The sequence below is a fragment of the Carcharhinus amblyrhynchos genome, chromosome 2 (assembly GCF_965287045.1).
Source record: "Carcharhinus amblyrhynchos chromosome 2, sCarAmb.v2.hapA, whole genome shotgun sequence".
Lineage (NCBI taxonomy): Eukaryota > Metazoa > Chordata > Chondrichthyes > Carcharhiniformes > Carcharhinidae > Carcharhinus > Carcharhinus amblyrhynchos.
In genome coordinates this window covers 112,092,281-112,108,475 of record NC_137325.1, presented here as the reverse complement: position 1 = coordinate 112,108,475, position 16,195 = coordinate 112,092,281, and the positions used below count along the sequence as shown (strand labels likewise).

The 16,195-nt window shown below is 40.2% G+C and overlaps 1 protein-coding gene across 2 annotated transcripts in view; it reads left to right on the top strand.

Annotated features, from left to right (window-relative positions):
- Positions 1–16,195, top strand: part of LOC145361441 (phosphatidylinositol 5-phosphate 4-kinase type-2 alpha) — a 215,412-nt gene that overhangs the window by 91,060 nt on the left and 108,157 nt on the right. For both annotated transcript variants that reach the window (XM_080217254.1, XM_080217264.1), the window contains exons 2-3: positions 11,852–11,949; positions 15,137–15,233. In XM_080217254.1, coding sequence (XP_080073380.1) covers positions 11,852–11,949; positions 15,137–15,233 — 195 coding nt within the window. The remainder of the gene's footprint in view (positions 1–11,851; positions 11,950–15,136; positions 15,234–16,195) is intronic.

The following is a 16,195-nucleotide window of genomic DNA, read 5'->3' as shown; positions in this document are numbered from 1 at the left end:
TCAGCTGCACCAGTTTGGCCTTCTATAAACTATAGCAATGAGTGTTTAACAACAAAGACCTCTACAAGTCAACAAAAGCTCTAGTGTGCAGAGCAGTTGTGAATCAATTGGGAGGACAGAAGAGCAAACAAGTGTTCTCCAAGACACAGATATACCATGTGTAGCGATCATAACAATCACACATGAACTAAGATGGACAGGCAATGCCATCAGAATGCCAAACTCAAAACTGCCCAAACAAATACCTTTCCCTAAGCTATGCTAGGGAGCCTGTTTACACAAAGGCCAGGGAACACATTTCAAAGGCAATCAAAGTCTGCATGAAGGTCTGCTGCATTAATGTCAATGCTCACATTGAAGGGTCTTAAGATTTATTTTCAATCAACAAGAGCAACTGTCGTGAGAGAGACAGAAAGAAAGGACAGCTCCTCAAGATAAGATTCAACACCACCTCTACTGACTAACAAATGATGACATCACTCTGGCAGAACTTGCAAGGCTAAGATAGGGTTCAAAAGCCATCTGCGCACCCCAGCTAACACCACAGTTCCATACAGCTATCCACAGGGAAGAATAATCTTCAACTTAAAAAGTTGTAACATTTATTTATTAGTCACAAGTAGGTTCACATTTACACTGCAATGAAGTTAGCGAAAATCCTGTAGTTGTCACACTCCATCACCTGTTTTGATACACTGAGGGAGAACTTAATATGGTCAATGCACCTAACCAGCATGTCTTTCGGACTGTGGGAGAAAACTGGAGCACCCGGAAGAAGCCCGCGCAGAGACAGGGAGAATGTGCAGCCTCCACTTAGACAGTGACCCAAGCTGGGAATTGGATCCAGGTCCCTGGTGCTGTAAGGAAGCAGTGCTAACCACTATGCTACGGTGCCACCCCAAGGTTTTGTCGATGTTCATAGAATTCACCATCAATAATTGCCACTCAAAAGGCAACTGTCACTGCCTTCTCAAATATGGATCGGCAGTAAAGTCAGCCAGCCTCAGCTAAATTATGTCAACAACTTGATTTAAGTTCCTTTTCTATGCCTTTTAGCTTTGACAAAGGGTCATCTCGACTCAAAACATCAGCTTCTTTCTCTCCTTAAAGATGCTGTCAAACCTGCTGAGGTTTTTTGAGCATTTTCTCTTTTTTGGTTTCTTGGTTTAAGTGTCAAAATGGTAACTTATGTCCGTGGTCCCGTATAAACTCTATCATGATTCCATCCAACTCCCCCTCTGTCAAGAACCAATGTAATCGCTTTGAAGTATCTGTTTAGAAATTCTGTATTTCGACCAACAATGTATAATATCTCAGACCATTGATGTATACTATTGAAGTAACATCAACTCAAGAGTTTGACTGGGAATAAAATAAGGGGAAAGAAAACAGTGTAAATCATTTTGATGGGTGCAGAGAATAGAAGTTTCCTATAACCATGGTTATTGGAAAGCTATTACTGCTCACGAGAGACAGCAACAAAAGTGATTCGAGTTATGAAAAACTCTTTGGAAAAGAGGTTTCAAGGTGACCAATTGAAATTTACACATTTTCAGAGAATTGACAAAATGACCCTGGCAAATTGACTCTTGTCATGAATAGTTCAGAATCCAGAAAGAGCACTCAGAAATTGGAAAGCTATTAGTGAGGTAGGAAGTCAGGCAGGTTCTTTTTTCATTCAATTACATGATTGTGAATGAGAACAGGAAAGGTTTGTGACACAGTCCAGATCAATGAATTCAGGAGACAACTATGTTTTTGCATCGAGGTTTGGAGGATGTGAATTGGTGGAGTTGACTGGCTTTCATCAATGACATTTTCCCATTCTGACCGTGGTAAGATTGAAAAACTATAGTCCTCCCTTGCTCATCTATATTCAATTGTCTAAGCATCCACTCCCAAAGAACCTTTGAATATGGCATAATCTCTTAGATGTTTACCATGTAGATAAAGATCCCAAAAAGCAACAATTCAAAAGCTCCCTTTTAAAATATTCTTGAACAAAATGCCAGTATTTTGAAAAACAAATGGAAGTTTTAGTTTTGTTTTCGCTTTCTTTACAAATAATACAAAGCAATTCCTACTTATTGAATGTTGATCTGCAAAAACATTGCATCGTTCACACTGGAGAACATGGTCACTTGCACCTTGCACCCTCAGTCTTCATGTTAGTTTCTCCCTGTCTCCTTTATCTGTTTATCCACTGATGCTTTTTACTCCATGACACCACTTTTCTTCTACTCTCTCTGCTCCTTCTCTTCCTTACTCTCATCTCCTCTCATTCTCCCATCTCACACATCGCCTCTCCTCCCTGCCCCTCACATCGCCTTGCTGCCCCCATGCATAAACATTGCTAAGTTAGAGGCTTCCTTTCACTAAACTGATTCCCCTTTTTCTCTTCACCTACCCTGTCTCCCTATAATGAGGAAAATGCACCTCATTTACCAGATGGTGGGTGTTTATCCAGTTTATGATGCAGCTGTCATTATATTGCTACCTGCAACTGGGGTTTTTGTCACTTAGTGCTAAATGGGCGCTTTATAGCTATCCATTGTGTCTCCCCTACTATGTTATTCAGTTTTGCACTTGGCTTAGTTTATTAGTTATGCATCAGTAATATTTAAATACAGAGTGCAGTAACATTATAATGGAGATCAGGTAGCTTGGAGATTACATTGTGCTTTTAAACACTGTAATGTCATTTTAGTTGGGATATCAAGCTGAACCTTAAAATACAGAACTTCTGATATCGGATCTCCATACTTTGAAATTCTGAGGCCAGATAATAACTGTCAGGAGCCTACACTGCTATTCTTATCGCATGCACTGAAGCTATCTGAATGGCCATAAATTAGGAGAGGGGTATGAGCAACGAAACCTGGGTGTCCTTGTACCCTAGTCGCTGAAGGTTAGCGCTCGGGTGCAGTGAAGAGGGCAAGTAGAAAATTGGCCTTTATATAGAGAGGATTTGAGTGCAGGAGCAGGGATGTCTTGATGCAGCTATGCAGGGTCTTGGCGAGGCCACACCTGGAGTATTATGTGCAGTTTTGGCCTCCTTATCGGAGGAAGAATGTTCTTGCTCTAGAGTGCAGAGAAACTTTACCAGATGGATTCCTGGGATGGCAGCACATAAGAGGAGCGATCCGAGTCAGTTCGGAATGTATTCATTGGAGCTCAGAAGAATGAGGGAGAATCTCCCAGGAACCAATAAAATTCTAACTGGATACACAGGGTAAATGCAAGAAGGATGTTCCCAATTGTTGAGGTATCCAGAATCAGGGGTCACAGTCTGAGAATACAAGGTAGATGGTTTACAACTGAGATATGGAGAAATTGCTTCACCCAGTGAGTGGCCAATCTATAAACTTTGCTACCACAGAAAGTAGTTGAGGTCAAAACATTGAATGTTTTCAAGAGGCAGTTAGATATAGCTCTTGATCAAAGGAAAGGTGGGGGGAGGCAAGATCAGGGCATTGAGTTGGATGATCAGCCATAATAATGAATGGCAGGGCAGGCTCAAAGGACCAGCTGCTCCTATTTTCTATGTTTCCAGCTTCTATGTTCCAACTCGCTTAACAGAGAATAGTTAACCAGGAAAAATTAGAATTAAGAAGAGTTCTAATTCCTGGGTGATTATACAACCAATCTCCCCAACTCAGCACTGCCCCCATTCTCCCACCCTCGCCGATCACCAAACTAACCCACCTCCACTCCCACTACCCCTAACCAAACCCTCCACCTGCAACCACCCAACTAAAATCTCCAACCCGACTAGCTCCAATGCTAGATAAGTAAAAAGGAATGGAAGCACTCCACAGAACATTTAGACTATTATTTGTATTCAACCCCAAATCCTTACTAAGTCCAATAAATTACACAACTTTGACAATTGGAATGCCGCTGTATTTCAGGGAGTATATTTCACAGTATGGGCAATTCTGTTTTTATTATTTTTCTTTTGGGATATGAGTATAACTGGCAAGGCCAGAATTTTTTGCCCATTCCTTAATTGCCCTTGCACTGAGTGGCTTGATGCGCCATTTCAGAGAGCTGTTAATAGCCACCACGTTGCTGTGGATCTGAAGTTACAACTAAGCCAGACCAGGGAAGGACAGCAGACTGCTAAAGTGAATGAATCTGAATGAACCCGGCGGGTTTTTATTACAATCGATGATGGTTTCGTGGTCACCATTACTAAGACTAGCTTTCAATTCCAGATTTATTAGTTAATCAGATTTGAATCTCACCAACTGCTATGGTGGGATTTGAATCCAAACCTCAAATCATTAACTTGGACTACTGGCTTAGCAGTGCAGTGACATTCACAGTATGCCACTAGTTTGTATGTAGGTTCCATGCTGCCTTATGCACTCCTCTAGATGGGATAGACCGATTCGTGGATGTTCTTTTTGTATCTGCTTATCGGTTGATAATTGGTCGGAACGTTAGAAAGCATAACCACTGCATGTTAACCCTAACTCTCATTTGGTGATATCGGCAGTGTATCACTCCTCCTACGTATTATTCACACGTCAACACCTGTTCTTTGTTTAGTATAGTAAGAAGTCTCACCACACCAGGTTAAAGTCCAACAGGTTTATTTGGTAGCAAAAGCCACTAGCTTTTGGGCTTCTGACCCTTCGTTAAGGACGGTCACATCAGCATTTCACTGTACCACAACCCACGGTTATCCTCACTATGCTCCATTTCTCTGGCTTCCATCCTAAGCACGTTAAAGCAGCCATCCCGAACGGATAAGCCCTTCATATACACAGGATCTGCTCAGATGAGGAGGATTGTAACAGACACCTCCAGGCGCTGAAAGATGCCTGATAAGAACAGGATATGGCGCTTGCCTTATCGATCGACAGTTCCGACGTGCCACAGTCAAAAATCGCACTGACCTCAGAAGACAAACACGGGACACAGTGGACAGAGTACCCTTCGTCGTCCAGTACTTCCCCAGAGCGGAGAAGCTACGATGTCTTCTCCGGAGTCTTCAACATGTCATTGATGAAGACGATCGTCTCGCCAAGGCCAAGCCGCACAACCTCAAACAGACCGTTGATCGCAGCAAACTACCCAGCCTTCAGGAGAACAGTGACCATGACACCACACAACCCTGCCACAGTAACTTCTGCAAGGCATGCCAGATCATCGACACGGATGCCATCATCTCACGTGAGAACGTCATCCACCAGGTACACAATACATACTCTTGCAACTTGGCCAACGTTGTCTACCTGATACGCTGCAGGAAAGGATATCCTGAGGCATGGTACACTGGGGAGACCATGCACACGCTACGACAACGGATGAATGAACACCGCTCGGCAATCGCCAGGCAAGACTGTTCTCTTCCTGTTGGGGAATGCTTCAGCGGTCACGGGCATTCAGCCTCTGATCTTCAGATAAGCGTTCTTCAAGGCAGCCTTCACGACACATGACAGCGCAGAGTTGCTGAGCAGCAACTGATAGCCAAGCTCCGCACACATGAAGACGGCCTCAACCAGGATCTTGGGTTCATGTCACACTATTTGTAACCCCCATGACTTGCCTGGCCTTGCAAAATCTCTCTTAGTCTCCTGTCTGGAGACAATACACATCTCTTTTAACCTATGCTTAATGCTATCTCCACTCACATTGTCTGCATCTTTAAGACTTGATTAGCTGTAAAAACTTGCATTTGAATCAGTATTCTGTAAACTGAATGTGTCTCTTTACATCCCCAGTTTGAGATTAGAACTCACCACTCACCTGACGAAGGGTCAGAGGCCCGAAAGCTAGTGGCTTTTGCTACCAAAAAAACCTGTTGGACTTTAACCTGGTGTTGTGAGACTCCTTACTGTGTTTACCCCAATCCAATGCCAGCACCTCCACATCATTGTTTAGCATTGCAGGACCTCAAATATTTAGCAGTGAATTTTGTATTTCTACTGGTATCCTTATCATTATTTTAATTTTCTTTTTAATAATTAAAGCCATCTCACCTAGTCCTAACCAAAATCTCCGATTTTAATCCTAGGATGTAGTGAGGCAAGGAGAGATTTGCAGAAAATAACAGTACTAAATCTAAAATCCATGTTATTTTCTGCAAATCTCCCTCTGCCTCATCACATCCTAGGATCTCGATGCTTGAGCAGCTGAGGAAAGGCAGGCGATCCTGCAACACTTGAGTGTTGCTTACATGTTGGTACTCCCATCCTTTTGAGTTAATCTCCTGTTTCCTGTCTAACCAACTTTTCAATGTTTCTGAAACCCTCATTTGCTTACAATTGTAGTCTGTCTCAGCTCTTAAGAGTAAAATTATTTTGCTCTGTGATTACATGCTGTATTTTAGCTCTGAGACTTCTAAAACTTGTAATACTAAAGCTTAGGAGCTTTAATCCTTAATTTGCAGTCTGTGAAGTTGTGTTTACAACTGTTGTAGGATTCATTGATGGTGACGTAATAGATCCTTTCAGACAGCTAGGATTAAAATTGAATTTCTTTTTGACATTTTGCATGAATCTACTTAATTATCCTATTGTCAGAACAATGGCAGGGTTCTACTTAGTGAAACACAGCTGGTGTTACATCAGGAATATCAAAATGCAGTTTTCATTTCCTGCAGCAAACTCGGTTCCTCCTTTCCAGTCTCCCCAGCCGCTGAAACTGATCCAGATTGTGCAAAACCTTCATGTTCTTTTTGGACCCTGATCTGAGCATTGACTCTTTCTGTCACCAAGCGACTTGCAGGACTGCTTGCTTTTCCTCAGCTGCTCAAGCACTGAAATCCTTATCCATTTTCTCACCTTGCAGGCCAGCTGCATCCCATATCCTCCTCTCTGGACTCTCATCATTCACCTTCCAAAAGCTTGTTTAAAACCCATTTGTACTAAGTTCTGCTCATAACAATGGTCTGCCCACGCCAACTTACACTGGTTCCTGTGCTGTACTAAATCTAAAATCCACATTATTTACTGCAAATCCTTCTCTGCCTCACTACATCCTGTTTCTACAACCCTCTCGAGCCTTATTTCTCGTTCCACGCTCTTCAGTCCTCTTATTTCAGCCCTTGCATGCATTGTCTCATAACATCTTGTAAATCTTTTCAGATACTGGGCCTGCCTCGGGGATTCTCAACTGTTCCAGCTCTATCATTTGTTTCTTAAAAAAGTCTTTTCAACATTTATCTTTTCCATCAGGTTTTTAGTTTGCCATCCTAAAGTTTTTCCTCCATGGCTCAGTGTCCATTGCTGTATCCTTTTCCATTTAGAACCATAGAAAAGTTACAGCACAGAAGGTGGCCTTTTGGCCTATCTTGTCCATGACAGCCAGTCCATTTGGGACACTGTTTATATTAAGGATCCTTCAGTAATGTATGTTGTCATAGACAATTGCAGCTCGTTGTCATGCTTATTCGTTGTAGTTGACTATTGTTTCTCTAGCTGCCATAAAGAAACAACACTGTACTTGCGCCATCTGACAACAAATCAACTGAATTTTGAAGGGATAAATAATACTTATTGGTTTGAGCAGTACTCAAACACCATTTTTAACAAATCTCGATATTGGTGGGGAAGGAAGGGGAAGAGAAACGTTGTCAATTTTAACCAAATGATGTGTTTAAGATGGTGACCCAAGTTGCTGAATCACTTCTCTGTTCAATATGACTTTGCTGAGATGCAGTGAAATTAGTATTTCTTTTCTGTTGCTGTGTTGTCCTAATCCGAATGCATTTGAAATGCAGTCGCAACATGCAGGCTGCTAGAAATGAACTACTCCATTAAACAGAGAAGACAGATTTGTATTTTGGTTCTTGACTCTCCTTACTACTTCAAGATAAGAAAGCTTTTAAAATGTGTTCCCCAGTTTCTTTTTAAATTGGGGGGAAAATAGAAAATAAATTTCAATTACACAAGTAAAGGAACAGATTGAATAGCAAGTGGACAGAAGCAATTGCCATCCCTGAGCAGACACAAGGGTATTACAAAACTTTAGAAACAAGTTTATTTTATAAAGGACACTATTTAACTTTTAAAATGAATCCAGGAATTACCTGCCCTTTTGCAGCTGTAATGTTTGTCAAGCTTCTAGAAAGTTGAAAATGGATTACAAATAAGAGGTGCTAAGGCAAGTCCTCTGTGGAATTTCATACCTGCCATTGTCCAGTTCTATTCAAAGAACACTGAAAGAATGAACTCAGGTTTGAAAAGCATTTGGGAATCCAAATTGTAAATTGGATTACCGCCCGCTTTATATGCAACATGATTCTGCATTTTTCTTGGGTGGTGGTGGTGGGGGGTAGCAGGTGGGTGGGCAGGTGTGGTCAGATGATACAGTGGCCATCTTTGCTTGCCTGCCAAGAATATAGAAAAGTCAGGGCAAGCAGCCTACAATCAGAGACATCTTGTAAAGTGGAAGGAGTAGACACGGGCTTTAACTTGGAGTGAGAGGGAGAGACACCTCGAAAAAGCTCATGGTCTGCTGTAACTGGGCAGTCACACCTGCAATACTGTGAAATCAAAATAAGAAGCCCCTCTCTTCCCTGGGCCCTGTTCCATCTCGTAACAACTAACTGTGAAAGCAGCCTGTGCCAATTCCTGGCCTTCACTTCAGACAATGCAACATTTCAGTTTCAAAAAACCAAACCCACATCAAACAATGAAAGACTAAACTTGATTCGGATTTTTGTAAGTATTGTTTTATCTTCATCTGTAATTAGTCTTTGTGTGTATTTGTGTGTGCAAGTGGTATTGTGTTTCCTTAAGTAACCTCCAGAGCAAGACGGTAGAAACTAATTAACCTGTTCTTTTCAAGTACAAAAAGGCTTTGTTGCTGAGTTGTTTGAAATTGACTCGCTCACCTAAAAAAGGGTTAGAAATGCACATCCACATAAAAATATAATGATCTTGGGCAACTTGGGAGGATACTGTACAAACACAATCAAAAGATTGAAAATGACAAAATAACATTAAAAACAGCCGAAGTGGTAAAAGGGAGCAGTAAGTACCTACATGAGAAAGCAAAACAAATCCTGCCAGTGCAGAAGTTGACAGTTTAGAAAAACACAATGTTAAAAAGGCAGATTGGGTCCAACTAAAGGTAAAATGTGAGTAACACAACACTTGCCCATCCCTAATGGCCCTTGAACATTTTAGAGGGCAATTAAGAATCAACCACATTACTGAGGATCTGGACTCACGTGAGGGCCAGACCAGAAAAGGATGGCAGATTTGCTTCCCTCAAGGACATTAGTGAACCAGGTGGCTTTTTACAAACAACCAATGATAATTTCATGGTCACCATTACAGAAGCTGACTTTTCAATTCCAGGCTTCATTCATTGAATTTAAACTTCACCAGCTGCCATGGAAGGATTTGAACCCATGCCTTCAGTGCATCAGCCTAAGCCTCTGGATTACTGGTTCAGTAATTTATCCAGTACACCACTGTCTCCCCTGTTGCAAGGAGTAGTAAGTGTGAGCATATGGAAAGCTTTAGAACCAGCAAAGGATAATGAAAAGACTAGTGGAGACACAAAATGGAACATAAGTGAACTAGTAAGTAATGTAAAAACACCATTGTGGGAGCTTCTACCACTTTTAAAAAGAAGAGGTCCTTTAGAGGTTGCTACAGGGGAAATTATAATGAAGATAAGGAAATGGAAGACATGTTGAACAAATATTTTGTACCTCTGGTGGGAGTCTCAAAAATGTACCAGAAATAATGGAAAACTGAGTTTATTGAGAATGAGGGACTTAAACTTCCTTATTGGAGGGAATGACTTACTGGTATTGCCACTGGACTACTAATCAAGACACCCAGAACAAGATCAGGGGGTCTGAGCTCAAATCTCAACACAACAGTTGGTGAAATATGAATTTAATTTAAAAAAGTCTGATGACCATGAAACCCATCAAATGTCCTTCAGGGAAGGAAATTGGTCGTCCATACCTGGTCTGGCCTACATGCGACTCCCAGACGCACAGCAATGTTGTTGACTCTTAAATGCCTTCTGAAGTGGAGGGCAGTTAGAAATGGACAATAACTGCTGGCCCAGCCAGCAATGGCCATGTCCCCTGAACAAATTTTTAAAAATTGGTTGATTGGAGAAAGAAAAGGTACTGGAAAAATTAGTGAGACTAAAAGTTGACATTCCATTGACTTGAGCAATATCCTAGATTTAGAAAGTGGTGGCTATAGAGATGGGTGTATTCATTGGTTGTAATATTCCTAAAATTGTGGAATGCCCAAGTGCATCGGAATGTAGTAAATGTGATACCACTATTCAAGAAGAGAGAGAGAAAACCAGGAACTACAGTCGCTCATGGAGAAAATGCTGGTTTCGTTATTAAGGAAGTGGTGATAGATGACTCAGAAAATCATAATTAGACAAAGTCAGCATCCTTTTTATTAAAGTGTAATTGTGTTTGACAAATATAAGGTTTTTTTTTCAGGGTATGGATTTTGAAAAGGCAGAATTCAAAAATAGTGAGGTTATGTTAAAGTGTATGGGAACTTGTTCTGGCCACACTAGTGTGCACAATTCTGATCTCCATACTATGAGAAAAGTGTATAAGCACTGGAGAAAGTGCAAGAAAAAAAGATTTGCAAGGATGATACCAGAACTGAAAGATTACAGCTGCCAGGATAGATCAAAAATGTTGGGGCTTTCTTCTTTAGAAAAGAGAAGGCTTCAGAAGAAACCTGATAAAAGCTTTTAAAATCATGAACAGGGTAAATGTGAGGAGACTATTTCCTAGGGGCCAACAATACAAGATGGTAATGAATAAATCCCAAAAGGAAATGAGGGGAAGTTTCTTTATTCAGTGAGTGGTTAGAATGTGGTACCTAGTACCACAAAGTGATTGAGGCAAACATCTTGGATATTTTCAAAAGGAAACTAGATAAGTATGTGAGAGGTAAAGGAATGGGAAGAGAAACTGAGTGGCTGCGATGAAGTAGTCAGATGGACTTGCGTATAGGCAACAATATAAACAGCAGCGCAGGTTAGCTGGACTGAATGGTCATTTCTGTACTATATATATTCTATGTAATTGTGTATAACTTAAGAGAAAATCATTAGATTCCGGGGAAGGAACTAGATGAGTGTGACAGGAACAATTGAAATTACAGTCTGCTGGGACAATCTGAATTGTGCATCTGTAGAAGAGGTAGAAATGGAGCTGTGTGCAATAAAGGAATTGAGATGGGGAAGTAGGGGAGTGGAAGAATCCCAGAACAGATAAGACCACTGATAATCTAGGAAATGGTTTCTTTTTCAATACTGGGATCATGGTTGGGGGAGACAGGAGAAAGAATCAAGAAATTTGCATTCAATATCATCCAGACCTTCTGCTGTGACCATATTCTTTCCAGAAGGTGCAATAAGTGCACATTGACTGACACGTGGTATAAAGAATTGGGGTCCATGTCAGGCTTAGAGAAGTTTAAGCATAAGTGGAAAGTAGAAATAAACTGAAAATGCATATTTAGATTTAAACTCTTTGATCACAGAATGATGGATGTTTGGGATAATCTAGCAAAGGAATAAAAGCAAAAGCAATGAAATCAGCCAAAATGTATTTTAGTGTCACGATGGAAATAATGTGCAAGAAGAATGATTTAACGTTTGACATTTCTTGCTTTTCCTTCTGCTCTCAAACACTTGGGGTCTGTCGTCTTAACAGTAATATTGGATTCAAAGATACAGATCTTAACAAGAACTTTCATTTTTGCTGTCATATTGCAGAATATCGAAATTTACTCTGAAATTTAAAATAAAATCAGATTTTTTTCTAACAAGATTAAAAATCTTAATGTAATGTGATTGATATACTTCTAGAAAAATTGTCCTTTTTTTGCAGATCAATGAGTTAAGTCATGTCCAAATTCCAGTTATGTTGATGCCAGATGACTTCAAAGCCTATAGCAAGATAAAAGTGGATAACCACCTTTTCAATAAGTAAGTTTGTTGCCTTACATTGCTTTTGAATAACTTTTAACTAAGTTGGAAAGTTATTTTTGTGTTAAGTGCAATGGAATGTGCAGCGGTATGGATTAGCACTGCTGCCTCCCAGTAGGGTTTGATTCCTGGCTTGGGTCACTGTCTATGCAGAGTCTACATGTTCTCGCTGTGTCTGCTCGGATTTCCTCCGGTTTCCTCCCTCAGAGTGAAAGATGTGCTGGTTTAGATGTATTGGCCATGCTAAATTCTCCGTCAGTGTACCCGAATAGGTACTGGACTGTGGCGACTTGGGGATTTTCACATTAACACTGCAATGAAGCTAATGTAAGCCAACTTGTGGCCAATAAATAAACTTAAAGTAAACTTTTGCTTACAGCCTTTTGTGTTCGTGCTTCCACACACAATGCTGTCAACAGTTCTCCATCGTAGAGGAGGAAATGATTGCACCCCAACTTGGTGCTGACTTATAGCTTAAGTTTACAATCAGAAGTGTAAATATATATTATGGCAGAAAGTGATACAGAACATTACTTGGAGAAAAGAATTTCATTTGCTTGCATTTTTTAACAATTCATATGATTTGTGGGATGCATTGAATAATCCGACAATACAATTTGATTGTTTCTGTTTGAGAATTCCTGATTGGAATGTTGCACTTTTGCCATACATTTTTCTGCTTAGATTTAGATTTTTAATCCCCAGATTCATGCATACTTTTTTTTCCTGAAGTTTCTCCTTAATGTTGCGTTTGGTAGAGGTAGTATTGCATTAACAAAGGTGACATCCTTTGGGCAAGACCATAAACCAAAACCCATTGGTCAAAGTGGATCTGAGAGGATCCCTCAACTTTGAGAGATGTTTGCACTTATACACCACACTTCGCAGAAACACTCAATGATTTCTGTTCAGTTCATCAACCTGAGAAAGCTTCAACCATTAGATAACTCTGGGTTATTTGTTACGTCAGATCATTGGCTTACTGATAGTTTATTCAGAAACTATTGATGAATCTTGGTAATTTGAAATCAACTGTCTATCTTGCTCTCTTCTCTTTCAACCACACAAAACTCGCGTCCCTCAAAAAGAGATTCACCATGTGCGATAGACTAGATTACCTGTAGAATTGGAAGTTTAGAAAGTTGGGGGGGTTTTGAGAGGGTAGAGGAAGTGAGATGATTATTCTCTAAATGTGCATTTTAAATTTATGGCATGAGGTGTCAGATGTCCATATAGTTAAGCGAGGTCAGAGGGAATAGGTAGATGCAGGATAAGGTGTAGGCAGTAGAGATTGAATGAGCTGATGTTTACAGCAGGAGGAGCTGATGTTCACAGCAGGAGAATGAGAGGCCAACCTGACAATAAGATGAGGCAATGAAAGAAACCCTGGGTATAGCTGCCAGAGTTAGACTAAGGCTGAACTAGGGAAAAGTACTGTTGATATGTTGTGCAGAGAACTTGTCAGTACTTCCTAAAAAGCTACAAATTTTCACTGTTAACTTGAGAATGTTTATTGTAAATACCATCATGTTAAAAGGCAGATGGATGGTGTGGTTAATTCCTTGCACCATGCAATCCTTCAAATATGCATCTACACTATATTTTAGGAACTTAGATCTGCATTAACACTGTCAACTTTCTCACTGACTTCCTACATCCTAATTTATAATAAAATTGCCCTTTTTAACTTGCAATGCCGTGATTGAACCCTCCTGCCAATAACGATGCAATAGCATTACCTGGTTCCTTAGCTAGGACTACAGAAAAATTCCTATACTTCAGCCAATCTACAGTATTTCTGTACTTTCCAGATTGCCTTCACTTTCACTGTTTTAACATAGGAGCTGGAATAAGCCATCTAGATCCTTGAGCCTTTCCCATCATTCAGTGGGATTATGATTGATCTGTGACCTAACTCCATAAACCCACCATTGGCCCATTTTCCTCTTAATGAATTTGGTTAACAATCTTGAAAGCTTTGAACAAATCATCCCTTAATAAATGCCAGGGAAATCAACATACTATCACCTCACAATTGAACCCTTGGTTTCCAGCTATCACCTATGATAGATTTCTATTGCACTCTCTCCAAGACCAATATTTCCTCCCTAGGGTGTGGTACCCAGAATTACTTGCAGACTTCAGGTGTGGTCTAACCAGAACTTTGGACAACTGAAGCATGACTTGCACTCCCTTGTATGATAATTGTAGATATAAAGACCAGGATTCTATTAATTTATTTTTAAGAACTATTTCTGTAGCTATTCATGACATTTTGATGATCTATGGATCTGAATCACCAAGTCGCCTTGGACCCTGGCTGTTTCTAGTTTTGCAGCATTTTGAAAATATCCTGTTCTATCCATTTTCAGACCAATGTGGGTGATTGCATTTGCCCACAGTAAAACCCATTTGTCACATTTTGGTCCATTCGTTTAATTTATCAGTATCTTGTTGTAATGGTACACTTCCATCCAGTTGCCTTTGTGTCACAGGCAAATGTGGATAAGTATCTTTCTATTCCATCATCTGTCATTACAAAATACAGTGAATAGCTGCAGCTGCCATGTAGATCCTTGTTGGGTACCACTTTTTGCATTCTGCCAATCAAGTATCTGCTCGTAATCCCTATTCTCTCCAGCCAGCCATTCAGCCATTTTCCTACGCAGTTCAACAATTTGCCTTCAATTTCACAGGCTTCAATCTTAGCTAACCGTCTCTTCGAAGAACTTATCAAATTTCTTTTGGAAGTCCATATAAATAATACCCATAGACAATCCCATGTCCATTCCTTAATTACCTCTTCAGAAATCAATCAGACTTGTTGGCTATCGTCAATGTTTTACAAATTCATACTGGCTGTCTTTGTCCAGCTGAAAATTTCCAATGTATTCAGTCACCCCCATCTCCACAACCCTTCCCCCCCATTCTTAATGCTCCACAGAATGTATCTATATAATAGAGGCAAAATTAAGATGAATTTTATCCACCCCCACACTTTCTAACTCTGATTCACCTGGACTTGATCTTGACCTTTGTGTGTTCTGTCAAAGTCTTACTTTTTTAATCAAATGCACCCTTTTCTTTTATACTGCAGTAATGAACAGTTTTGTTCCCTCCACAACTGGTTGACATGTCTTCAGTTATTTATGAAAACGGTATCTAAGAGATGTAATTTATTTACCAGGGAGAATATGCCAAGTCACTTTAAGTTTAAAGAGTACTGCCCTATGGTCTTCCGAAATTTGAGAGAGAGGTTTGCAATTGATGATCAGGATTTCCAGGTAGGTCTGCATTGCAACCACTTAATAACTGTGACAGGAATGAAAATTCCTCTTTTCAAATTCTCTTCCGTAACTCGGTGAATTTGTTTGGTATGATCAATCAATTGATTTAATGCTTAACTTCTTTGTGAGGCCTTGGTTTCCAATCCCAGAGCTGCCTTTTAAGAATTTGCCTTAGCTAGTTTAAATTATTTTGTGGGGGTTGGTGGGGTGGATAGCTGTTACGTAGATGGCTACTGGAAGCAGTGTGTTCATCCTAAGATTACAGTTAATGGCTGGGACTCAGAATACCATTGGACAATCACATGATCACTGACAGTGGTTCAAATTGTCCTAGTTTACCAATTGGTGTGCTTTTGTTGCTTGCGGGGGTGGGGGGAGGAGGGGAATGCAGTTGTATCTTTGAAGTGAAATTTATATTGATAGAAAATTAGGATTCTTTGACTTAAAAGATAGCAATGAACACATTGGCAACAATGACTGATTCAGCAGAAGGCCATTAATAGATCAAGGTGTACTGAATTTTCAAAATAGTCATAGGCCGGAATTCTCATCTTGCACGTCCCGCTACTGCTGTCAGTGAGAATGGAGAATTTGGCACTCAACCAAATCTCTGTTCTCAGCAATGGAACCGGATAACTCCAACCGCAGAAGAGGCGGGAGAATTCTGGCCATAGTTTCAAAGAAAATTAAAGGAACATTGCAACCAGAGAAACTGTATGCATGTATAATGTATATGAAAAATGCTGTTTCCCAGTCTACAAAGAAAAATGTCAACTATCTTCTCAAATTTTATATCAGTGAATGTAACCTACTTTGATTTTGTGGCATTTATGAAGTGTCTGTTGTATTGGTATAACTTATACGAGCAGAGAGAGAGCTAAGATTTTACCTGTTAAAAACCTGTTTAAAATAAGTTTAAAGCACTTTACTCTTTGTAGAACTGTTTAAAGCATTTATTT